At 49.6% G+C, this 26,444-nt stretch overlaps 1 protein-coding gene across 6 annotated transcripts in view; it reads left to right on the forward strand.

Moving 5' to 3' along the window:
* The window catches only part of ZBTB7C (zinc finger and BTB domain containing 7C), a 376,759-nt gene that overhangs the window by 211,399 nt on the left and 138,916 nt on the right, over positions 1 to 26,444 (forward strand). For all 6 annotated transcript variants that reach the window (XM_082416549.1, XM_082416553.1, XM_082416544.1 and 3 more), the window contains one exon: positions 18,700 to 18,761. In XM_082416549.1, coding sequence (XP_082272675.1) covers positions 18,700 to 18,761 — 62 coding nt within the window. Of the gene's footprint in view, positions 1 to 18,699; positions 18,762 to 26,444 lie in introns of those variants that run through there.

Here is a 26,444-nt window from a genome sequence, read left to right on the forward strand (position 1 = left end):
AGCCACGGGGCCCAGGGGAGAACAAGGCCAGGAGCATGGCCAGGAGGGAGCAGGAGTCGGTGCCAAACTCCAGGCCGGAGATTCCTGGGGAGGTGGGGAGGGCTCCCCTCGCGCCTGAATCTTGCCCCCTGCCCAGGGCCATGGGTGCCAGGCACCACAGAGCCTCCTGACTCTGTGGGCACCTTTGTTTCCTGGGCGGGCTGCAGGTGAGAGGGTATCTGGCGAGTCATCCTTTGCCTCCGCCTGGGGCCGTGCCAGTGTCAACAGTGCAGTCCGTGGTCCAGCTGCCCTTCCGTGTCCTCCCACAGGCTGGGTGTGGTGGGAAAGCAGTGACAAAGGGCTTCCTGACACACGCATACCCTCCCCTGACCAGGATCTGAGAACCCAGGCGGGCCTGGCAGAGGGGGGCGCCCCAGCTTTCTCAGCATTGACACCCACCCCCTCAGCCCAGTGCCACCCACCCAACACCCTGCCCAGCAGGCTCAACTTGCCTTCCTCATCTCCATCCTCTTCAGCCAGGCTGGGTCTGCTTCTCTGCCCCCACTCTCCCTACTGACTCACCTGCTCTCCCCTGGAAGGTCCCACCTTGTCCCTCAGTGTCTCTCTCAATCCCACCCAACCCCCGGAGCTCGGGCTCAATCCTTCTCAGCAGCCCCCATTCTCGCTGTGCAGATGGATCCCCCAGATCCCGGCCTGCCCACTTGGCTTTGGGCTGCCTCTGTGCGCACGTCTGTTGCCCCCCAGGGACTGCAAGGCATGGAAGGCAGAGTGTTCCCCTGTCCTGCCTCCAGCCCAGCACCTGATGTACAAAGAGGTCATGTATGTCCCTAAGCATCCTGGTGTGGGAAGGAAGGACGTGGTCCTGCCCGGTGGTATCACCCGCTGAAAATCCTGGACCCACTAACCCACCTATGTGACTTCCAACGAGACGGGGACCTTGGTGAGCCGGTCCCCTCTAGGATACGGAAGCAGTCAAATCACAGAGGGAGATGGTAGGCTGGGGGCTGGGGGAGCCGCACATCACCATGAAGAGTAGAGGGAGAATTAATACAGAGAGTCCAGGTGACAGCTGGGCATGCCAGGGATGTATGCAGCAGCCTGGGCTTTTCCCAGGGAAGAATGGAACAAAGGCTGCTGGGAGGTGTGCTAGGAGGTGACCCCGGAGAGGGACGTGGGCCCGGGATTAGAAAGAGCTGCCTTTTATTTATGCAGCCGGGTGGTGGGGACACAGGTGTTTGTGATATTATATTTTTATGCCTCTTTGTATGTCTGGAATATTTCATCAAGAATTTTTAAAAGAAAGAGGGGTCTGAGGCCAAGACGAAGGAGGTGGCTCTGGAAAAGACAGAGGGAAGAGGCTTGAGGAAAGGCAGGACACCTGCAGTGCAGGTGGAGGAGGAACAGAGCTCCAGAAAAGGGGAGGAAGATGCTGGAATATCCAAGTCGTGAGTCACCGGGGCTCCGTCCAGAACTTGCCAGAGCGTGGGCAGGATCGAGCCAGGGGTGATGTCTTCATGGGAATGGACCACAGATGAGATCCGATAACGTTTACTAGGATACGGAAGCATCCCCTTCTGTGGTCTGCCAGCCCCCTGGATTTTCATCTGTGGCTTATAACTGCTTGCGGGCTCTCAGGCATGGCTGTCAGGGGAGGGTGGGAATTTCCAGTATTGTTGTTGTTTTCAAAAGATCATTTAAAAGTAGCTGAATCTCCTTTGCAGCATGCCTGGTGTTCAGAATCTGAATCTCTGAAGAACAGCTAAATTATGTGTCATGGGGAGGAGGGGGGACTGTGGAGGGGGAATGATTCACTTTACAAAAATGACTTAAGTAACAATGCCTTTAGTGGGCTTAAATGAGATTTGAGGTGTTAGGCTGTTTAGACCCAATCTTGTATGGAAAGCAGAGCTCACCTGCCCGGGCGTCTTGGCCTGTTCTTCTGTGTCTCCATCTGTGCTGGGCCCAGTGGGCAGTGCTGAGGGTGGCAGCCCCGCCCTGCAGGGGGTTCTGAGGAGCCTCTCACCACTGGCCTCTCCCCCAGGGAATGAAACTGTGTCTGCTGCTTTTCAAGTCTGCCCTATAGGGCTCTATAGGGAGCCCACCTACTTTTTGCCCACCCACAGGGCTGCTTGGACCACAGGGCCTTTATATTTAGATTGCTACCGCATAGAGTCTGAGCCAAGAGGAGGGCAGATGGCCGATGGCAGGTCTGGGCCACACTCTGTGGGAGCGCGGTGCTTCTGGAAGACTCGATCCTAATGACTCAGTGGATTTTAATATTATTTAGAAGAAAACTGTAACAACACGCTAGCCACTGGCCTCTGGTCTAGGTTTTACACCTAGTGCCTGTGGTATTAGATATTTCATGCCAGCCTGCTTGTGGTTGGCGTGGTGGTGTATCAATGAGTCCGGTGTTAATAAAGAATCTGTCTCTTTAGGCAGGGGGTAGATTTGCCATCTTTGTCTTGCCCAGGTTCGGCCACACTGGGCCATTTGCCAGGACTACGTTATGTAGAATGGATCGCATAATAGGTCCGGGTGGGATTTTCTGACCTGTGGACCTGAAGGATGTTCGCAAAAGAGACCAGGTGGAAGGTGTGGGTGGTTTTGTGTAGCCTGTGGCTGTGATGGGTTCTTTGCTGCTTCTTCATCATCAGTCTGCTCTCTAGAGTCTCTGGGAACATCCCTGTGTCTGCAGTGTGGAGGCGTTGCTTGCTGTGGACATCCGAGTACTGTACTCAAGTTGAGCAGGTGAGGAAGCACCTTAAATGGGAGTGGGAGCTGAGGGTTGTTCACAAGAGTGGGTAGAACTTACTAGAAGCTCCTGGCACTGCAGTCAGAGGCAGGGTGAGCAGGGGAAAGGGGCCTGTGGACCCTGAAATGGTCAGTGTGCTACGCTGCCCAGGCAGGGGTGGGCAGTGCGGCCGTGTGTGCCAGGGGCTGTGGAGGGGTGCGTGTGCTGCCGTGTATGAGGCAGGATGCAGTCTGCTTCACGGGACTGGAAACTCCACCTAGAGCAGCCCGAAGATCAAGGAGAGACTTCTGGTTAAACATGATGACTTGGCCACATCCATTTATCTCTGTCCCCTTTCTAATCATCCCCCCACCCATGGCACTAAAGAAACTGCCAGAGCCCAATGACACAAGGACAATGAGAACAGGAGAGGAGCTGACAGCAGGCGAAGGATGTCAGCAAAGCTGTGGAAGCCAGAACGTCTATGGATGGATGGTTACTCATTTAGCAGAGAGATGAAACCCAAGTGTGGGTAGTGGGAAGAAGCCTCTAGAAGATTCATCTCGCCCCCGCCAACCCTCAAACAGATCAGAAATGGGAGTTTCACATACTTCTGAAGGTGAGGTGAGGAACGGGTCTGAAAACTGGGCAGTTGGTTGAAAATCTGCATAAAGAATCGTTAGACCCCAGATCCCCTCCTGTAACTTCCCCTCTCCACCTTGGTCAAAGACTAGAAGTTTCTTTTCAAAAGGAGATGATTCAGAGAAGTTCTGGACTCTAAGACACTGTGTGCAGCTGAGAGCAAGTTTGCACACTGTACTCAAAACGAGAGAATTTATTTAAAGTTGACATCCCAAGTCATGAGACTTGCAGCTCCTCTCTACTCTGCTCCAAAAACACTGGCAGCCCAGTGTCTGTCCCCCAAGCAGGGTGATTAGAAGTTTCCTTTGCAAGTAAACTGATCTGCCCAAGAGGAAAAGAGTTCTACACATACAATATGTGCGAATGTGTATGTATATGCGCCTATGTATATGTGTATGCGTACGTGTATATGTATATGTATGTTTTTACCTATATATGTGTATACACATACATGTGTGCTTGAGTGCATGTGTATGTGCAGGTATGTATACATATGTTTGTGTGTATATACATACTTACACATACATATATATGTTTGTGTGTGTATGTGTGTATACATTCCCTCAAAGAAATGACCAGATTTCTACCTAATCCCTCATAGAGAAATCACTGACTTTTTAGTGTCTTGCTGTTAAATATAAATGCTGGTCAAGGATCACCTGGCATTTGTGAAAAGAAAACCTCCAACATGTGGGATCAAGAGAGAGAGAGAAAACAAACAAACTGGGGAGAAAAAAGGAGCTGAAAGGATGAGAGCCAAGTCTAGGAGCGGAAAAAAACTTCAAAATAACTATAATTAATGTCCTCAGAGAGATAAGAGGAGATAATGCATCCCTAAAATGAGAATGGGGGCTATCAGAAAGGAACGTTCAAAGAATAAGGCAGAACTCTAAGAAGTTAAACATATAAGAGCAGAAATTTAAAAATCAGTGGAAGATTTGAAAAGTGAGTTGAAGGACTTTTTTAGGTAGTAGGATAAGAAGACAACAATGTAGGAACTAGGATAGAAAAAAAATTAGGACATTTAGAAGCTCAGTCCAGGAGGGTCAGCAGTAAGAGTCCCAGGAACACAGAGCACAGACACCTGAGGAGAAGAGATTATCAGAGAAGTTATAGGAGAAAGTTCTCAGGACTTATGGACACATGCTTCCAGACTATGTGGAGGAACACAGTGGATGGAACAGACCTACCACGAGGCCCATCCTTGTGGAGTTTCAGGATGTTAAGGACAACGAGAAGATACATACCACTTTCAGAGAGGAAGAAAGTAGACTGAATACACAAGTTGGAGCACAGAACAGAATTGGGCTTTCCAACAGAGTCCCTGGAAACTAGAAGACACTGGGATAATGCCCCCAGCCTTCCAAGGGAGGGTGGTTTCCACCTTAGCTTTCTATTCACAGCCAAACAGGCTACCAAGAATGAGAGGGAATAAAGTCGATTCGTATAGGCATGATCTCAAAGGAGGTACCTCCTACACACCTTGTACCAATGAAGCAGGAGAGTGGCGTGTATAGTAGACAAAGTAATGGGCCCCCAAAGATATCTGCAACCTAATGCCCAGAACCTGTGAAAATGTGAGGTTACATAGCAAAAGGGAGTTAAGGTTGCAGGTGGAATGAAAGTTGCTAATCAGCTGACCTTGAGATGGGGAGATGATCCCGGATTATGCCTCTAGGCCCAGTGTAATCACAAGGGTCCTTAGAAGTGAAGGAAGGAGGCAGAGGAGCAGGTGAGAGTAATGCTGTACGGGAGGTCGCTTGTTCTGGAGACGAAGGAAGGGGCCGTGAGCCAAGGAATGTGAGCATCCTCTGGAAGCTGAACGTGGAGATAGCCTCTAGAAGCTCTTCTCCCCTAGAGCCTTCAGAAGGAATGTGACCTTGCCAGTACCTTGATTTTAGTCCAGTGAGACCCATTTCAGAACTGCGAGGTAAATATATTTGTGTTGTTTTAAGCCACTTAGTTTGTGGTAATGTGTTACAGCAGCAATGGAAACTAATACAGTGTGGGATCCAGGAAACAAGGGGGTCAGAAGTTCTAGGTGACAACTGTGCAGAAGGCTCAGGTCCAGACTGGAGTTCGAGCATGGGGAGGTCTGCATGCGATCCCTCCTGGAAAAAACCAAAAAGGAACTGACAGATTCCTAATGCACTGAACTATTTGGGGAGGGATTTTAACAGTTCTGGTAGTCAGTTTGTGTGTAAATAAGTGTTAGGCATATACGGAGGCACTTTTAACACTAGAGAAAATAAATTATGCAAGAAAGGATATCACGTGGCTCGTCTGTGAGCAGTAGCTGCCCAGTGACAATAGTGTGAACACGGACGATTGATTTAACCAAAATGGTGGCATCACTCTGTTGGGAGGATACAGAGAACAGAAATGTGGGTTTAGAGGAAGTGGGGTCGGGGGCATAGGAAACCTCATCTTCCATTATGGGGCTCTAATAGATAATATCTAAAAGTGGAAGCTCTAGAAATGGTAATATATAGCGTGTGCTATGAACTGAATTGTGTCCCCCCCTCAGAGTTCAGGTGTTATATCCCTAACCCCGGGTGTCTGTATTTGGAGTAAGGATGTAGCTAAGGTTAAATGATGTCATAAGGCTGGAGCCCTGATTAGCATCCTTATAAGAAGAGACACCAGAGTACTCACTCTTGACTGTGTGAGGACACAGCGAGAAGGTGGTTGTCTGCAAGCCAGGAAGCAGGCTCTCACCAGAAACTAAATTGGCTGGTACCTAGACCTTGGACTTGCTAGCCTCCAGGACTGTGGGAAATAAATTTGTGCTGTTTAAGCCACCCGGTCTATCGGTATTTTGTTATGACAGCCCTACCTGACTAATATAGCATGTTATTTAGAAATAGGCCACTAAAGAACATAAGAAATAGCTAAAAGAGTTGAGAGTGGTTATCTTTGGGAATTGGGACTCAGTGTGGGGAGGTCTGGAGCAGGGACTGCTATTTTTCATTGTTGGGTTTTTATTACTTTTGCTTTTTTCAAGCCATGTGTATGTGTTAATTTTTTTAAGTAAATCAATTAAAAAATACTAAATGGAATGTATTGGCCTAGGTAAATGTAAAGTTCAGAAACAGGGTGATCTTCAGGAATAGTTTGATGAGGTCTCCAGCTCCATTTCTCTGCAGCTCAGTGCTGTCCTCTGAACTCTTTTATAGTAACATAATAGCTGCAGCAACCCCAGGCCTTGCATGTGCCTTTGACATCTCTGGTAATGGAGCTTCTCCCTAAGAAGTCCCCAGCAAACATCTTATGTGATAGAATTTGTTCCAGTCACCATGGCCAGGGAGCTGAGCTGAGCTGATTGGCTTAAGCCAACCATAACCCAGCCCTGAAACACATCGGCTCTGGGGGGGAAAGTGGTAATCTGGGAGGAAATTGGTGTCCTCTTGCCAAGAGGAGGGGGAAAAGAGTGGTGAGTGGCTCAAAAAGAGCAAGTGTCCACTACAAATATGTTCCTCTGGAGAGTATTTTCCTTCTTCTCCTTGTGAGATGTACGTCCCTGCTAATATTTTTGATTGGTTGGTTGACTGGTTGGTTTGATGGCATTTAAGTTAAATGTTAACTTCTGCTCTGTGTGACCCATGAAATAGGGAAGGCTGGACACAGAGAAAATGACTTGATAAGGGAGGTTAAAAGAGAGAGGGTATCCCACGCCATATAAGGGATGTGGGAACATGAAAAATGAGAGACAGGTGAGTGCAAAGCCCTCTTCTTAGGAGAGGTGTGCACAACTGTGATTCAGTGGGACACGATCAAAGATTTCAGGGTAGTGTGATTGAGGGACGACTCCTAGATAGTCCCCTGACTCCACATCTCTCCCAGCCAACCTACCACAGATGCTGGAAATTATGTCATTAGAAACTCTCCTCTGTGTAAGAAATTCCCATGACCATTGGGAGGGGGTACATTTGGCCATTGCCTGTCACTAAAGCAGAAGCTTTAGTTTGCCAAATCCTTCCTGGACAGCTGCAATGGGAGGAGATTTGGGCTGTGGGAGGGGAAGAGGGGAGAAGCATCCAGAGGGGTGGGGCCCACTCAGCACAGGCGTGGAGGTGGGAGGAAGGGAACCAGGTGAGGACCAAGGTGGGGCAGGGCAGCACCAGGTCCTTAGTCCCTGAAGAATTGACCTTAACCTGAGTCCTGATAAGGGGAGCACTAGACGCTCTCTATGCCTCAGTTAACCAGCTTGCCAAACTCACCAGCTCTCTCCATCCCCTCTGACGGATGCCCACAGCTGGAGGAACACGTGGGGCAGGAAGGTGGCTGTCCAAAACGTCCACCATGTCTACTCCCACCAACTGAGCTGAATGCTTTCTTAGAGGCAGCTGGCTCACTTCCCAAAGCTGTTTATGCCAGTGGAACTTGCTATTGTAATTATGAAATTTAATTAAGTATTGTGCAAGCCAATTAAATACTATTGCCAAAAAAAAAAAAAATAGAAGAAGAAAAAATTGTTTCAATGAAAACTCAGGTGAAGCTTTAGAAAGACTCAAAAAAAACTAGTCCATTTAAAAACATGCCGTTGAGTTAGATGTGAGTGAAACAACTGGGAAAGTTTGGGGAAATATTCACAAAATCAAGGGAGACTTTTGCACTCAGATTATTTTGCAACTGTATTTAATTTCTCATTCCATTTAAAAAAAACATAATTAGAAATTGTAGTGTCATATGAATGTGATTTATGCCAGGAAGACAGTAGGGACAATTACATGCAGGAGATGTGAAGATAAAGAAAGGTCTTGGCTTTGCATCCAAAGTTTGGTGAATGAATGTACCAACATACAGTAGGTGTTAAAATGTTTCAATTCACTGACTAATCATCTCAGCTAAGAGGGCTTCTACCATAGCTTGTTTGCGGTGGGCTTCAGCTCCTGGACACTCCCTCCGTCCCCACCCCACCCCCGCTCTGAATCACAGGCTGGTATGCAGAGCGAGATTACACTTTGGGGCCACAGATGCTTAGTTGGCTAGGTTTCCCAGAGCTGCAGAATTGGGAGAGGCCAAGGAGAAGCAGGGAAAAAGTTGGGGATGGCTTCAGCCTGGGCCAGTCCCTCTGCTCCCTCCCAGATGTTACCCAGCGACTGGAGCAATAAGTTCTGGTCCAGCCTGCACCGCTCCCCATTCTTCCCCAGACAACAGGGGGCAGGGTGATTCCACACCTAAGACTCAAGCTCAGAAGCAGCTGGCATTTGGGTTCTTTATCTGCCCTCACGGCTGCATCTCCTGCTTCTCTGCACAGGTCTACTGCTCCAGCCACACCTGCTCACTCACTGCCCTGATTATGCTAGACCTCACCCACCTCTGCATCTCTGCTAAGAGTGTCCCTTTCTAGATGGTCCTTTGTCCCTACTCTCCATATCCTCCCCATCCTTCAAGGCTCTACTTACTGTCTGCTGCCTCCAGGAAGCCCTCCCTGATTACCCCCTGAGCTTACTACATGTACTACCCTCCTGCACTTAGTCTTGACTGCCTTCTCATCTTTCCAAGATATGGGGGAATTTTAGGTGCTGAGGGGAGGTTCTCACCAAGGTTCACTGGCCAAACCACACCTTCCCCAAGCCATAAAAATGGAGTTCTTCTTGAGACCCTTTCTGGATATTATTTCAGACACTCCCACCTAACAATCACCACCCTGCATGATTGCACAAATTTCACCAGTAAAGCTCCTGCAATGGGCATAGAGATTCGGGAATATTTGTCCTGAAAATCTGATGTGGGAGAATCAATGAACTTCTGAAGGGCTATATAGGACACTGGATTCTGTCCCTGAGTCCCCAGTGCTAGAGGGAAAATTGCAGGAGTTCAGTTCAACTCAGTTATCTCTAAAAACTTTAAATCAGAGACTTCCTGTAAGCAAGGCACTGGGGTGGGGGCAGGGGGCAGGGAGGAGTAGGGATTGGTGGGTCCAAAGATGAATGACACACGATGGCACCTCCCTCCAGAGCTGATGAGCTGGTGGAGGAGATGGCGACGTGCATGAGGAACTAGGATGCGTGATACGCAAAACGCAGAGGGAGGTGGAGTACCCAGGTAAACTTCTTACAAGAGGTGAGAGCCGGGGGGATCTGAGGGGAAATGAGAGGGTGAGCCTTGAAGGTGCGCAGGGCAGCCAGGACGGGTTCTATACTTCACACGGATGCAAAGTAGTGCTTCCAGTGGGCCCTGATATGCCTGGTGGCCTCTCTCAGGATCATTTCTGGGAGGGGAAGCTGGGTGATTGAGGCAGACATCTCTTTCCTAAGTCATATGATGGAAGTTCCAGGGAAGAGCTCTGACTGGATTTTCCCAGGCGCCAAAGATTGGGTGACATTGCTGGGGGGACACATCCTGGTTGGCCTGGGGCAGCCACTTTATGACTGAGGTCCCCAGGTAACTATCATCAATTCCCCTTTCACTCTCAAAAGTGTCCTTGTTCGTACAATGAAAGGTAGTATCCACATTGAGGGGAGTGATACAGTCCCAGGGAGAGAAGGGGCAGGGGCCACAGGGGACAGCTTCGGAGGCAGCCTTGGCCAGGCGCTCCCCTTCTGCTGTGGGGTCGCCTGTCCCCTTTCCAAACACCCTTTACACCATCCACACTGCCTGGGTCTTACTTGTCATTGTATGTCACTTGCAGATTTGTCTTCCGCATCATTGGGATGCAGAGTAAACAGTGGAGTTTAAAAATAAAAAGCAAAATAAATTCCTTTCCCAGGGGACCAGTTTTTTTTTTCTTCCACCTGAGAGGGGGCTGGAAACACCTTTTTCTGAGAGAAAGAAAGCCTAGCATTAATGATTCCCATCACACTGGACACCAGGTGAGCTAGAACTTTCTGGAAAGCAGGTTTAGATAAAGGGAGGAGTGTGAGTGATAGGACTCAGGGCACCAGGAATAGGACAAGGGCAAGACCCACACAGGCAGGAAAAGCCGCCAAGGGGAACCCTGTGGTCACTGAAGGCAGAGCAGGCCTGCCTCCTGTTTTCACCGTCTGGAGCTCCGAATGCCGCCATTGCCAGCCTGACATCAGTCCCTCCGCGGGCTGACGAGGGAGGCACTCCCTCCCAGTGCCCTCTGGTTTCCCCTCCCAAGACGTGCCCACACCAGCCTGAAAATCCCAGCTCCACTCGGCAGCAGAACCAAGCCAGCAATGTTGGCAGCACCCGTCTCCCCAAACACCATCAGCCAATGAAATCAGGCACAGAGAACCTTCTTGTTAAACCCATGAGACCCCCTTCCTCCCCTTGCCCTTGCAGGGGATGAACACCGCTGCCACTGAGATGCTTTCTCCATGAGCCCTGCAGACATGAAGGCTTTATTATCACACTTTCTTATCTTATGGAAAGAAACCTTTCTTCCCCCAGATTTGAACTGTTATTCAATATTACAACCCCGAATATTCTTTGTCACCCCCTGTGCCCACCCATGTTCTGGTGAGCATTAACCATCCTGTCTCACCAGCCAGAGAGCAGTGGGAAGGACCCCCTCAGTGGCGCCCTCCCCCTTCCTACCCTGGCGGTTCGGGCAGGGGGCAGCTGGGGGCGCGGGGCTCCGGGCAGCCATTACCCTCCCCCTCAGCTCCTCCAGGCCAATATCTGCTGGAGCCCTTGCTCAGATTTGCTCAGCCCAGGAATACTTCCCTGAGGCCAGAGAAAATAAAACGTGTGTGACTGAGCAGTTGGGCCGGTGCTGGGCGGCCCGACCAGAGAGATTAGGCCTTTGTTCCCTGGACGGGCTCTTCTGCTCCCCACTCCCAGGCCCAGGCCCCAGCTTTGGCTTTGGCTCTGGGCTCAGCCCTCTCTCCTTCTCAGGCTATTTTAAGATTCTAGGCCAAGGTGACAGAAATTCAGACCTCCAAGGGGCCATCACCCCCAAAGCAATGAAGAGGATTTGGTTGCCTTGGAAGAGACTGTTCTCCAGTGACAAACATACACTCTCGTTCTCTCTCTCTCTCCTTCTCTCTCAATCAAAGCAGACCAAACTGGAAACTGGCCTGGTGCCCTGCCGGGCTAGGTGTGATGGCCTCGACCTCAGTTCATGGATTTCCCGAAGACGCCCCCAGGTCAGGCCCCGGGGCCGAGGGCCACCCTACTGCTCTTCAGGCTGCTTGGCAATGACTACACACACACACACACACACACACACACACACACACACACACACACACACACGTCTCTCAGCCTTCCAGCGGGGTGGGGTAGAATGTCCATTCTGCTGGGTGGGGTCTCAGGGCACACGTCTCTCAGCCTTCCAGCGGGGTGGGGTAGAATGTCCATTCTGCTGGGTGGGGTCTCAGGGCCGAGCAGCACATCGTGTACGGGTGTGTCTGGGGGCTGGGAGCCCTCTGACATGTGCTCCCAGGGCTGAGAAAGTGGCCTCAGGACCAAGCACAAGGTCTCCCCTAAGGCGTGGCGGTGCTGCTGTTCATTCTGTTCAGCAAATACTTTGCTGGGGGGTTAGGGAGGCTTACAATCAGATTCTTTCCTTTAATGGGTAAATAAAGAGGCATACAAATAATCACTATTTAATTCAATAAATGTTTATTGAGCACCTGCTATATCTGGTGTTGGGGGTGGAAGGAACAGAAAAAGGCTGGGTGGAACCTGGCTTGCGGGCATGGGCTGGGTCTCTTTTTGACCCCTCTCTGGAAGGCAGTGGCGGTGAGCCTGGCACAGGCCATGTGCTGGGGAAGGATGAGTTATGGCTGAGTCACTGCCCAGTAGCCAGAGGTGTTCCGGTTGCTGGGGTGCACGGCTGCTTGCCTCACCAGCTGGGGCTCGTGCTGGCCTCCCCACTTGGCTTTCCCACACGGTCTCGAACATTTTGGTCGGACGCAGTTGTGCTTCAAGTTGGAAGGATCATGCTGATCTCTGGACCTTCCTCCGAGTCCCCAGCATGGGACCTGGCCGCCCAGCGGAGCTCAGTGATGGCCTGGGTACTAATTGGCCCTGAGTGTTGTGTTTTGGGGGCAGTTGTTTTTTTTAATTAATAGACTATTTTTTAGAGCAATTTTAGGTTTATAGAGAAATTGAGCAGAAAGTACAGAGAATTCCCATATATCTCCTCTCCTTCCCCTCCCTCCGAGTTTCTATTATTAATATCTTGCATTAGTGTGGTACATTTGTTATAATTGATGAACTGATACATTATTTTTTTATTGAAATATAGTAGATTTACAGCATTGTGTTAGTTTCAGGTATACAGGAAAGTGATTCGGTTATACATACATATATGTATAGATCTATATACGTTTTTTTCAATTCTGTTCCAGTATAGTTTATTACAAGATACTGAATATAGTTCCCTGTGCTATACAGTAAATCCTTGTTGTTTATCTGTTTTATATATGGTAGTGTGCATCTGTTAACCTATTGATACATCATTATTAACTAAAGTCCATAGTTTACATTAGAGTTCATTCTTTGTGTTGTACAGTTTTATGGGTTTTGACAAATGTGTAAAGCCATGTATCTACCATTACAGTATCATACAGAATAGTTTCCCTGCCCTCAAAATCCTCTGTGCTCTGCCTATTCATCCCTCCCTCTCCATCGACCCTTGGCAACCACTGATCTGCTTTCTATCTCCATAGTTTTGCCTCTTCCAGAAGATCATACGGTTGGAATCATACAGTATGTAGCCTTTCCAGATTGGCTTCTTTCAGTTAGTAATATACGTGTAAGATTCCTCCATGTCTTCATGACTTGATAGCTCATTTCTTTTTAGCACTGAATAATATTCCAGCGTGTGGATATTTATTTATTTGTTTACCTGTCCATTCACCTACTGAAGGACATCTTGGTGGCTTCCATTCTTGGCAATTATGAATAAAGTTGCCATCAACATCTGTGTGCAGGCTTTTGTGCGGACATAGTTTTCAACTCCCTTGGGTAAATACCTAAGTGCGCTTGCTGGACCCTATGGTAAGAGCATGTCTAGTCCCGTAAAGACTAGACAAACACTAGACAAACTGCCTTCCAAAGTGTCTGTGCCATTTTGTGACCTCAGGTTGGTTGATTTTAATATCGGCGGAAAAAGCAAACTGCAACCTGCGCAACGCAGCCTCTGAAGGATCGTGGGAAGAGAAGCCACTGCCTCCGTGTCACCACAGACCCTCAGCTGACCCACCCTCAGTAACGGCCCATCACTGCAGACCTCTCCTCACCACGTGCTGGGCAGCACTTTCCACGGGAGCGCAGTCAACTCTCATTCCTGTGCCACTCTCGCGAGAACTAGGCGCTGGGGACTTAGCAGTGAGCACGGCTGTCAGCATTCCCCCCATGGAGCTGACCTCCCAGGGAGGCTGGTCTCGCCGCCCTCACCTGAGAACATACAGATGCTGGGCCCTGTGCCAGGTGTCTCCCTCCATGTTCTCATTTCATCCCTGCTTCAACCCTGGGAGGTGGGAGGTCGGTGCCGTTATTCTGCCCGTTTTGCTGGTGAAAGTCTAAAGCAGAGAGAGGTTAAGTCATTTGTCCAAGGTCACACGGCTGGTCAATGGCAGGGCCAGTCTGGATCTAAACCACAAGGCATTATGGCCTCCTGCGAGCTGCAAGAGCCTGCAGCAGAGACCATGACCTCACTGTCCCCTGAGGGCACCTGTCATAGCCTCTGCCCCTCCCGCTGAGGCAGAGCCGGTCCCTTCAGTATCATCCCTGGGGGCGCAGGGGTGGGTGTGCGGTGGGGGGAGGCTGTAATCTGCCTGCCACCATCCAGCATCAGACAGCCTCCCTCCTAGCCACTCGTGCTTGCTGACGGCTTCTGTGGGGGCCAAGGTAAGCAGGACACAGCCTGAACCTCCCGTCCCACCACTGTAGGGTGGGTGTGTTCAGGCCCCGGGCTGGGAGTCTGGGACCCACGTTCCGGTTCTGCTTGCCTTTGGTATGACTTGGGGCGAGTCCTCGCTGGACTTGGGTGCCCTGGCTGTAAAGTGAGGGATATATCGGGTTCCTCCAGCATGGGCATTTAATTTTTTTCAAAAAGCCATTAGAGACCCTGAAAAGAACAATACCAATTTTGTGTAACATGTTCATTGTAACTGCTATGGCAGTTCCTAGAAGAGAGAGGTTAGTGCAGAATAAAAAAAGAAAGAAAAAGATTTCATGAATTTGCGTCAGTTCTCAAGGCAGCGTCTCTACAAAGGTGACTGATGAGAAGAGGGGTCTTTATCGATGAGCAGAAAGACCACAAGGGGCCAAGGTCACGTGTGCAGTAAGCTCTGACCTGCACCCAGCCCAGGACCTGCCCCTCTGGGGTTTCCAGGGCCAAACATGGTCTAACCCACAGGCACTGTTTCATTCTGGGCATAGACTTTCACAGTCCCCAAACCATGCTACCCTCTGGCTGGTCCCTTCTGGTTGATGTCATACAGGCTAAACTTTATACGAAACTCACAGACCTCACAGGAACAGCTGGAAAAGGTTCTGAGTCCGAGGACTTGGTTTGAGCAGGGATGCTTGAAAGTTGGACGCTTCTGAGAAGGTCACTCAGCTTCTCTGTGCCTCCATCTTCCTGACTATAAACCGTCCTGGAGGGAGTTTGCGGGCAGGAACCACACCTTTTCATGTGTGCATCCCCATCAGGTAGCAAAGACCCTGGGATACTGCAGATGTTCACTAAATGGGTTAAATCTATCCCACCTGCCTGACAGGTATGTGGGAAAATATTTTTTTTAATTATAAAGCATCACGCAAATGTTAGCTAATATTAACTAATATTAATGCTAATATTAGTTAATATGAGTGTTAGGCTGTTGGTCATACAGTTCCGATTCACAGTTAGTCTTCCTATTGCTACTGAAAGCTAGGAGGAATCAGAGCAAAGGGCATAGGTGTTTGTGGCCACACAGTTGCAGACAGATGTGGGCCTCCCACATTCCCGGCGTCTGTACACTCGGGGAGGAGAGAAGAGGCGATGAGGATGGAGAAAGGGAGGGATGTCGGATTGCACAGCCTGGTCAAGAGCCAACTGTTTCTCCCTATGACATCAGGCTGGAGCCAGACCCCTCTGCTCCTTGACCGCTGCTTCCTTCTCTCCTTGGGGAGAACCATGAGCATGGGCCCTGCAGAGGCCTGGCCCTTGACAGATGGCACTGGCTGGTCCTGGAGCCAAGGGCTGGGGAGACGGAGTCTGGGTGATGCCCTTTGGCCCATTTCCAGCCATTCCTGGAGATTCAAGAAAACAAGGCATTAGTCTGGAGTGTTCCTTAATGAGAGCAAGTCAGCCAGATTGTTGGGTTTGAGACCCCCCAGGTCAGGGTCTGGGAAGGCACCTGAAATCATTAAGGACCTTTTCCTGGCTGAGGGGCCATGAACTGGAAACTTATCTCTCCAGAGGTGAAGTGGTACCCAACACCTGGGAGGATGGATGGGGTGTGGGGTGGGTAACTATTAGCTTGTAAATTTGCTAACTTCACATTCTCACCTAGAATCATAATTTTATTTACTTACTTTTTAAGTTGAAAGTGACCTTAGCAATCACTCCCTCAACTTGCAGATGAGAAGACTGAGGCTCAGAGAGGGAAAGAGGCTTGTCCAGAGCTCCTGTCGACTCCCCTTGTCTCGCAAGCCTGGATTTTTTTTTCCCTTTTTTTTCCTTATAACATTATTTTTTGAGGCTTAGAGCATGTTCCAAGAAAAATATCAGGACACTGAAAAAAATTATGCATGCTATTCATTCACTGTCAACTCGGGGAAGCTGTCGGCTCTAATGACCTTTCCAAATTAATAAAATCTGTAAATGCTCAATTGTTTATTGCACACATTGAGTTACACCTCTAAATGGCTGGAGGGACTTGCACGCCCGCCTGGAATATTTAGCTCGAGGGCTCTGCAGCCAGCAGACATGCTATGTAGCCCAGGCAGGGGAGCTGTGGCCGGATTTCCTGACAGAGGAGGCAAGGCCTGTTGTCCTTCCCAGAGCCTCCAGGGGACAGCCCACGGTGTGCTCAGAGCCCGTGGCAGACAAAAAATGTTAGTGACAATCTCTGTCCAAGGCTCCTTTCAGAGATTTGGGGGGAGAGACAAACCTTGCTGACCTGAGTATAGAATAGTTCCCAAGCAAGTGCTTGATTGCTGCTGTGTGACGTTCGGAGAAAGCAGAGGTGGGAGGTTCTGGAAGGCTTGTTGGAGGAGGTGGAATTTGATGTAAATCCACTAGAAAGGGTAGGATTAGGTCAGGTGGAGGCCACAGGAAAGGGCTTTCTAGTCAGGGAGCAAGGATGAGAATGAGCCCATGTGCCTCGGGGAGGAAGCAGGCACGGGGCATGGGGGTTGGGACTCCTGGGTGGAAGGAGGCCCCACTCTGGGGGGTGATGGTATTTGGACTCCAGGAAGTGGTCACAAGAAGATCCTGTTCATTACGCTCAGACACCTCCATCTGTGCCTACGTTGCACGAACACCATGTTTACAAGCCATGGGTTCCCTGGCCCAGGGTCACACTGCCTAGTTGGCCCTTGAGTCCTGGTGACAGTCTCCCTGTCCGAGCTTGTGAACAGCACAGGCTATTTTGACTTCCAAGATGAAGTGGACAAAAGTCTTGTAGAGAAATGCTGTGTATGTTGTACTGTTACTGCAGGAGGATTTTTTTTAAAATTATGGTAAAGTATACATAACATAACATTTACCATGTTAACCATTTTTAAGTGTACAGGTTAGTGGCATTAAGTATATTCATGTTGTTGCACAACCATTGCCACCATCCATCTCTAGAACTTTTTCATCTTCCCAAAATTAAACATGAACTCCCCATTCCCCTCCCTCTCCCCAGCTCCTGGTAACCTCTCTATTCTACTTTCTGTCTCTATGAATCTGACTACCCTAGATACCCATGTAAGTGGGATCATACAGCATTTGTCCTTTTGTGGCTGGCTTATTTCACTTAGCATAATGTCCTCAAGTTCATCCATGTTGTAGGATATGTCAGAATCTCCTTCCTTTTTAAGGCTGAATAACATTCCATCACATGCATAGACCACATTTTGTTTACCCATTCATCCCGTGGACACTTGGGTTGCTCCCATCTCCCGCCTACTGTGAGTAACGCTGCTATGAACATGGGTGTGTGAATATCTGTTTAAGTCCCTTGCAGGACGATTTTGAGCTTTTTAAAAAAAAAGTGCTTCAGGCTTTCAAATTGTCAGGGGTGATCAACTGGCCCTCGCTGCTATCACTCCACGAGGAGCAGATTGCCAGCTTGCTGCTCCCTGCGTGTGAAGACTCTTCTGCCTTGAGCAGAGCTCTTCATTACCCTCTGCCAGGGACACAGATTGAAGGCTGGACTCTGTGTGCACGTGGCCTTTCCCCACGCCACACTAAGCTGCTTCAGTCTGCGTGCTAGCCAATGTCAAGGCCTCTGTGCCTTCACTTCTTATCCTGAAACACATCAGTCATGTTGAATTTGTCCCTCGCTGAGGTAACAAGTGCTTTGCACTCTTGCTTGGTAGGTTCTTTCTCTTACCTTCTAAAATGTATTTAGCCACGATTGTAAAAGCCAAGGGAAATCACTCAGGCACAGTTCTCCCTTCTCGTCCTGTATCCTCACCACCCCCACCCCCTCCAAAAATCTCCATACGCTGCTGAAGAACTAAAGGGCATCCTGTCTTGAAGCATCACTACCTCTGGGCATTAATTGGCTCTACAGATCCCAAACTCACCTAAAATACATTAAAGTGATGGCGTGCTCAGGCAGAAAGGCAGGAGAACTCACAGTTCAGGTTGACATTGTCATTAACTCAAGTCTTTGGTGTCAACTCCCTCCCGCACCGAATGTCCTGCCTGGCCTTACAGTCAACCTCCGAAATGCATTTTCTGGCCTTTGTTGGTTTGTGTCAGCTCTTGAACATTATTTAAATGTAGTTTGGGGCCCATGCATGCAATTACCATTGTGTTATTATTCAGAACCAGATTGTTAAGATTCAGGCAGCTGTACAAGGAGATGCCCTGCGCTGTGAGGTCCAATTTAGGAGGGCCTTCTGAGCTGGCGCGCCGGGTTGCTAGGCAACCCCATGCTACAGAAGAGGAGGCCTCACTCCGGAGTGGGAAGAAGCCCAGCGCCTTCAGGGAATTGGAGGCAGTGGTCAATCTGAGACTGGCATGGCGCCGGCGAGGGGGAGGGAGGCGACATGGGCTGAACCCATGGCCGCAGGAGGGGGGATCTTGCCAGGGACGCCCCCCCAACTAGCACACGTTGTTCCTGGGAGGGGAGAGTGCTGCTGGGAGTGAGAATGCAGAGAAGGTGCAGAAGCCAGAGGTCGGCCACGAAACAGCTGAAGGATACCCAGAGCAGATGCTAATATGTTTCTCCATCCGTGTCTTCTCTTTGCAGGAAATGAGCAGGTTTGCTGGAAAACTGCTGGCCTGAAATTTAAGAAGAAGGCATCGTTGCTTGTGAGTCTGAATTTTGCTTTCTTGGGTCTGTGGTTTGACAATGTTCCTGGGAAGTGGGTGGGTTTCCCTGTTTGGGGCAGGGAGCATGACCTTGATGGAGTCGGGCTTTCGGTTCTTCTGGAAGGTGCCTCTGGCTGGGTGGGGCTGGACCCAGGGCTGTAAGACTGTGAAGGTGCATGGTTTGAACCCTGGCTCTGCCCTCTGAGTGGAGGGTGCACCCACTGGCTCATGAAAGAGAGTCGCTCCCTTGTGGTTGATTGGTGTGCGAGGAAAGCAGGACTCCTCTGGTATGAGGATGATGTGCACTTTTTTTTTAACCCTGGGGCCACAGACAGTTTGTACAATTCCAGGTTTGCTGCTAGGGTGACCTTATTTAGAACAGTAAATTCTCATATAGGCCATTTAACAGTGTGTTAAACTAAGAGCAGTCATATGACCCAATCCATTACTCAATCTGAGAATATTATTAATTCACCAGGCACCTGGCACTACAAAAGAAGCAGCAGGTTCAGGCTCTGTTTTGGAGGAGCTGTCAGTCCAGTGTGGGAAGAGAAGACATCTGCACATGAGACCATGAAAGAACTTTATGAGAGGGCATACGTCCTGCTCTGGCCCGTATTGCACAGGCAGAAATGCTGGTGATGAGAGCGGTTAGGGGAGGCTTCCTGGGGAAAGAGAGAATGAGCTGGGCTGATGGAGGAAGGAGGCTGTTCCAGGGGGAAAAGAACAAGGCACAGGTGCCAGGATGGGAACACCCAGTGGCTCACATGGAGATTGTCATAGACATGGGTCTAATAAGGGAGGGGAGGAAACACTGGTGACACTGGGCAGGGCCAGGTGGTACAGGGCTTGAAATGGCTTCATGAATTCCACAAAGAATCACGATGGAGTAAAGTGTCCCTCATCTATGTAAGTAAAATTAAGTTTCTGCCAGTTTATGACTCATTATGTGAAAATGGCCATATGGATTTTGCAGCAAGTTTGAGGTTGTATTTGAGATTAATATATACAATGGATAGATTACAGGAAATTCACATTGGGCATACTCTTTGTATCTCAGTGAGAGAAAGAGAGGGAGAGACAGGGAGAGATACAGCCTTCTCCAGACAGCTGCAACTAAGGATCATGAGCTCAGTGATGGGGACATACTCTAAGCTCCAGGTGGACAGTCACCAGGACAGTGCTCCCCATGTCCACTTGCTTTTCCCTGGAGCTGCTTTTCACACAGGGAGCTCTAGGTACTATGCCCAGGATGAGGAGCAGCTGGGGTTTATTTATTTAACAAAGGTTAATTAATTATTTGTTCCAAGCAAGCAGGAGAAGCTTGCTTGTTCTAAATGTCAAGAACAACATCCAGTATTTATGTAGCCTTGCCAATTTGCAGCACGCTTGACAATACTGCCTCATCTGAGCCTCACAAAGCCTCCGTCAGGTAGTGCCATTTTGCAGATGAGGATACTGAAGCTCGGAGTAGTTAAATATTTTGTTCGAGTTTGCTCAGCTGGTAGAGCTGATGTTCACGCTGACTTTCCACTGCACGTCACTGGATGTCTGATTATGGAGCAGGCCTTCTGGGTCTGCCCCGGCCTCCTGCTCATTCGTCCTGGGGAAGGAGAGTGCTGTGCGGTCCCACCGGGTCTGGTTATGGGAGCTCTGTTGTGGATGGTCACCGTTTTGCTGTGCAGCCTTTCATGGGATATATGATATCAGACTGGTGGTTTTGACTGGGCAGGAAAATGGTTATGGTTCTGTCCTCAAAGACAAAGGCTCATGTGTGCTTCTATCACCAGGGACAATCCTCTGGAAAGATGCAGGAGGGCTGCATTTGGAGCCATTGGTGACTGACTTAGGTTGGGTTCCCTAGAAGCAGAGCCTGAGACAAGGATTCAGGTGCACATGATGTAGCAAAAGAGAGCATTAGGGAAAGCTTGTAAGGGAGAGGGAAGCAGGGTCAGGAAGGAGGAGCTGAGCAAAGATGTGTCAAGGCAAGTCTCTCCTTGGCTGGGTGTCCAGCAGGAAAAAGGGTCTGAGTCGGGCATTGGTCACATTCACTACCCTGCCATGAGCATCACTGCTGTGAAGACAGCCAAATGTAGTTTTCACCTAACCTGGCAGTAATTTTCATTGCATTTTAAGAGTACAGGCATTAAAATAGAAATCGATGGTGTCAAAGTCTGTCTTCACTGAAATAACTATGTGCTTTTTAAAAGTATAATTTTATTCTTAATAGGTAATACAGCTCCATGGCCCTACATGCAAAAGTACCAAAAAGTATACTGTGAAAAATCTCCTTCCCACCTCTGTCCCCAAGCAGTCCAGCTCCTCCCCTGGTGACAACCAATATTACCCAGATTTGGGGTTACTTGCCGATGATAGTCTACACATATCGACAATGGTGTGGTTTAGATTTCAAAGTTTTGGTGAGTCTGATTGCAGTACGGTAAGACACCACCTACTTGGTCCTCAAGAATCAGTAAGACTGGGTCTATTCCAGAACGGGTTGAGCTGAAATGTACCTTTTATTCGGAGAGAGAGCAGTTCACCAAGTCAGCTCTCAGTGGAATGTTCAAAAGGCATGAAACCTTTATAAACATTTCCAAACTCCTTAGAGTTACTATATAAACAATTGATATAAGAATTGCAAATTATTATTATTTCCTCATTAAAGCAAATCACCTATAAAAGAGCTTGAGATGCTGTGCTACAGTCCTTGAAATTTCCAAATATTTTAAATAATTTAAAATTTCACGAAATTCACTAATTCAAATCATTGCCGTCTCACTGCATTTATCATCTAATGTCATTTGCGTATCGTTCGATAGCTCACTGAAATGTGTATTGTTTCCAAAGTGTGTTTAGATCTACCGCAGTGTCAGCACCTTGTGAATTCTCGTTGTGGTTTCCTTTTATGAAATGACTTCACTGTGTAATTTGGAGATACTTCCTCAACATAGGAGCTGGTCAGCGATGGCGTGGGCTCCTTTGTTGGTGAGCTCCCTGTCCTAGGAGGTGTTGAAAGAGCAGTCTGTCAGCAAAGTTACGAAGGGAGTCTACCGTACGTGACGGGCAGGTTTAGAAGACTTTTAAGTTGCTGTCATAGCTGCGTCTGGTTTACGTGGCTTCGTTATCATTATTACCTTTATAGGCCATTTACCTCGCTTGAAATGCAGGCTATCGGGCTCACACTGCACACTTATCTTCCGAAGTTTGGTTCCACAGGTTTTGTCTAATGCCTATACATGTCCAAGTAGAACTTATTTTGTCATCTCATAGGCCTGGCGTGTATGTTTTCCTCTTTTCCGCTCTCCATCGTGTTTACACTCTCTCTCGGGTCGCAAGAAAACCCTCTAACTTGTGCGTGACCTGTTCAAGCCCCAAGACAGATCTTGCTGACACACCCACGAGGCAATAAAAAAAATCTCATTTCTGTCCAAGAAATAGAATCATTATCTTGATTGAAATAATATCTTTCCTCAACCTGCAGCCAGATAAAGGATCAAATTGGTGGAGTTTCCTTATCACTGCACAGAGTTTGCAGGGCCCAGAATAATGGCCTGTGAGCTGCTGCTGGGGCGAGTTCTATAAGGCAGAGCCCGCATCTCCTGGGCTGATTTGTCTTATATGATGTCTGGCGCCGTGTAAAATAATTCCATTGATGACACATATTAAACGGAGAAGGTGGTGTAGAGCCTAGAACAGCGAGCGCAATATATGCAACTACTGCTATGATTATGGTGGTAGGTTTTCACTAGGCAACATCTAATATGTATGGGCAGTTAACAGGAGTGACTGAAAGCTGTAGATGTTTTAGGATGTAGACTTTTAGGATGTGACTGTCCTAGCATCCTATGTTCACTAGGCCTTAGCTTCCCAGGACTGCAGTCAGAGTAAGGGGGTGACTGGGTCCTAGTTTGGGGTGAACAGCCAGAGGCCAGAAAAGCAACATCTTTGGGAAGGAAAATGGAAGAGCTGTGGGCAAGGAGGCAGGGGTTCTGGGTTCCAGCCCAGATCCACCACTGTCACCACGCAGATGGGGCTTTGGGGTCCAGCCTGCCTACTGTTCAGAGAGGGTTACACGGAGGTGTCAGGAGAAGGAGGTGAGGCGATGTTTGTGCAAAGTCCAGGATACTAGCTGCACTCTCAGTCTTCCCTGTTCCCCGTCCACTGAGAGGGGAGGCTCTGCTATATCCCAGGCATTTTTGAGTGCTTACTCTAAGACAGGCATATTATAACGATGCTACATGTATTAACTCAACCCTCACAACAATCTTATGCATTAGAAACTTGTATCATCTGCCATTTACAGGTGAGAAGGAGCAGAGAGTTTCAGTAACTTGCCCAGGGTCACACAGCCGGTCAGTGGTGGAGCTGGGATTTAAAGCCGAGCAGTCTGGTTGGAGGTCTTGAAAATTTAAAATAGACTACATCAGGATTAAATAATACAGTTCAAACATCTGGGGCTTTTTACCAAGCCTTAATCTATAATCCTGTGATAGGGAGAAATAATCATAATAATAGTGATGATGATGGTATCTTTGTAATGTGCCAGGAGACCTAAAGGTGGTTCCTGTGGCAGAGGTGGGACATTGAATGAAATTCTAGCCAAGGTTCCTGATCTTGGGCACCTGGAAGCTCAGATCCTTTCTTGGCTTGGGATCCTGCAAAGGTGTCCTCAGCTGCACGCACACTGTAGAGCACCAAGGTATGCAGGACTTGCCCCCACTGACTTGGCCTCTGTCTGCTCCATTCCCCCATCTTCCTGGAGAGCCCTCCCAGGCCCTGGGGGACATGCTGTCTGCCAAGACTTCTGCAGAGAAGGAAACCATCCCCTTACACCCCGCCCCACTCCTGCTTCACTCCCTCTCTCCCCAAGCACATCGTAAGTGAAAACGCCTGTATCTTCAGAATCTTGTTTTCAGAGGAGTGCTGGCCCGCCGGTGAGCGTTCCTGATTACCATGGTAATCACCAGCCGAATGGAGTGATTTTATAATACATTTCCATCAGAAATATGAACAGGTGTGCAGGGGAAATCAACATTTATCAACAAGATAGGTCTTGGGAGATTAATAGTGAATTTCGGATTGCTCAAGGAAACAAAAGGAAGAAAGGAAGAATTCATACTTTTGCTTGCAGTCAAGGTCCTTCCAGCCTTCCCTCTGACCATTTCCCATCCCATCTCACTCCCACCCCCACCTCTGAGCTTTTCACTCACAGTTCTCCTCGCCCTTCCCTCTCCTCTCTCCTTTCCACTGCTTAACCATCTGTCAAAGCCCAGCTCCTCCAGGAAGCCCTCCTTGGTTCACTGAGTCTCCAGGAATCTCTGCCTTCTCTGATAGTTTGCAGCCCCCACACTGGGCCTGTGCAGTCTCCTTCACTCCCAGCCAGCTAGGAGGACCCCTGAGGGACCTGTATTCATCTACTTTGCAACCCAGGCCACCAGGCACAGACCCTGCTTAGCCAGCTCTTCTCAGCTGGGGCCTCTGTTCCCACCCACGGTCCTCAAGGACGATGAGACTCCACTGAGCTAAGAACCTCACTGTATCCCTCAGGGCCCGATTATAAACACCACCATGTTACCTCTCAGTGACTCTAGAGCTCAGAGTGCTGAAATCCAGGTTTGTTTGTTCCTGGGAGATTAAAGGAATTCATTTGCATTGTGGTACTCCTTCCAGAGATGAAGGCTGCAGTGGGGAATCCAAGGAAACATGCAAAGCAGTTCGATTGCTAAACCTCAGGACCCCAGAGTCATCACTCCCCTCACCCCCTTCAAAATCAGTTCTGGCCCTGGATATGGGAAACCACACTCTTGGGACCAGGAGGGGCCTTCCCGCTCTGCTCGAGGCCACCCTGGGCTCCAAGGGGATGGGGGCCTCTAGTGCTGGGTAGGGCCGAGGAAGGGGCAGGCTTGCACACCCGGCCCTGGGCCTTTGTCCTGGGCCCGCAAGTGTCTCCGACACAGCACATCAGAGTTTGTCACGGTGTGAGCAGGAGACCAGAGGGACTTGACAGAGGCCTCGGCATGAAAGGCCTTCTTCACTTTCAGGCAGGACAGTGCATCAGAGGAGTCGCCAGGCCCGCTCTGACGGCGCGAGAGGCATTAGCTAATATTTTGATTTTAATAGAATGAATGATAAAGAGCCTGCGTGTCTCTCGGAACTAATTTTGAAGAACGGCTTCTGCCACACGTTCCTCTAGTTGAATCAGGCTCCTAAAGAGTTGATAACAAAAGGTTTAACCAAACAAACAAGCAAAAAAGGCATTCCTCCACCAACTTTTCTCTCTTTTAATTCCCTTCTTATAATGCTTCTCAGTTAGCAGTAACTTATGAAAAAATGAAATAGAGTTGGAACGGGAAGCCGTGAGCCTCAGAAGAAGGCTGAAGTGGCAGCCCTTGCTTTTGTTCTGCGCCGTGAGTGGCTCCTTGGTGGGTCCCCTCGCTGAGCGTGGTAACGGGGCCTCAAGGGCAGACACACACCTGACATGTCTATGGGGGAGGGCCTGGCCTCCCTCCACAGGTGTTGCACGAGGCAGGGACTGGCGGGAAGCAGGTGGCAGACTCAAAGTGAGCAATATGAAGAGAGTTGAGTCCAAAGGCCAGCACAGGACATAGGGAACCCACAGGACCCAGTGCAGGGCCCCAGGGCTATTGACACGGGGAGCGGGAGCGGTTACCCCTCTGGGGCTGAAGGGGCAAGGGGAGGGAGGCTGCTGAAAGCAGAGGGAGCGAGGGTGCTGTGGCGGGGACCACCCTTCCTGGGCTGTGACCTGAGGTGCCCTGGAAGACAGAGAGACAAGGCATTAACACCCAACCTCCCTCTCTCCCTGCCTGCAGGCTCCTCCGGGGCCTCCATTGGCTGAGCCAACGGGAAGGAGGGCAGAGGGCAAGGGGCCATTGCTCTGGTCTGTGGGGTCAGCCTCCGGGGACAGAGCCAAGTGAGAGGTGCAGAGTGAGCCTGGAGGGGCAACTGGGGACAGCAGCACAGCGCCTCTGCCCATGTGGCAGGCCGGGGGCAAAGGAGGAAGCCCAGCATCCTTGTCAAGGCAGACCTGGTCTTAGGGCCCATTTCAGGGCCTCCAGGAAAGTCCTCAGACTATTCTCCGGGGACCACCATTCTTTTCACCAGAACTATACTATCACAGCGGGTTCCTCTGGGAGAGGAAAGCTGGGGCCATGCTGAATGCACACTGAAATGCCATCTGATCCCTCACCAGAAGGGGCTCCAGCAAGGTGCCAAGAGAGCCACCAGGAGTGGGCCCCAAAGGAGATGCCAGCTGAAGAAAAGTGGGGGTCAGGGTCAGGGCAAGAACACACAGAGAGGCTCAGTCCGCCAGAGGCTAGCCGGGGACAGTGCCTGTCCGGGGTCACAGTCCTGCGGGAGGGCACTGTGGCTCTCGGAGCTGCAGGCAGCTCTCAGCGCTGCTCCCTGCAGAGCTCACGGTGATCCTGCCTTTTGCATGGCCCGCCAGCATAACCTGTTTCAACTGTCTAACAACCCAGGAGGTGGGTATGGCCCTACAGAGGAGGAGCGCAGACAGAGAGGAAAAGCACTGGCTCAAGGCCACATTGAACCCAGATGGCTTGATTTCCGAACTGCCCCCTGGCCTGCCACCTGCCCGGGGTCTCCTGGCAGAGGAGGGTCTGCACCTGCAGAGAAGGGAACGTCATTCAAATGTTGGAACAT

This window comes from Balaenoptera physalus (assembly GCF_965194825.1).
Source record: "Balaenoptera physalus genome assembly, chromosome: 12".
NCBI classification, from domain to species: domain Eukaryota; kingdom Metazoa; phylum Chordata; class Mammalia; order Artiodactyla; family Balaenopteridae; genus Balaenoptera; species Balaenoptera physalus.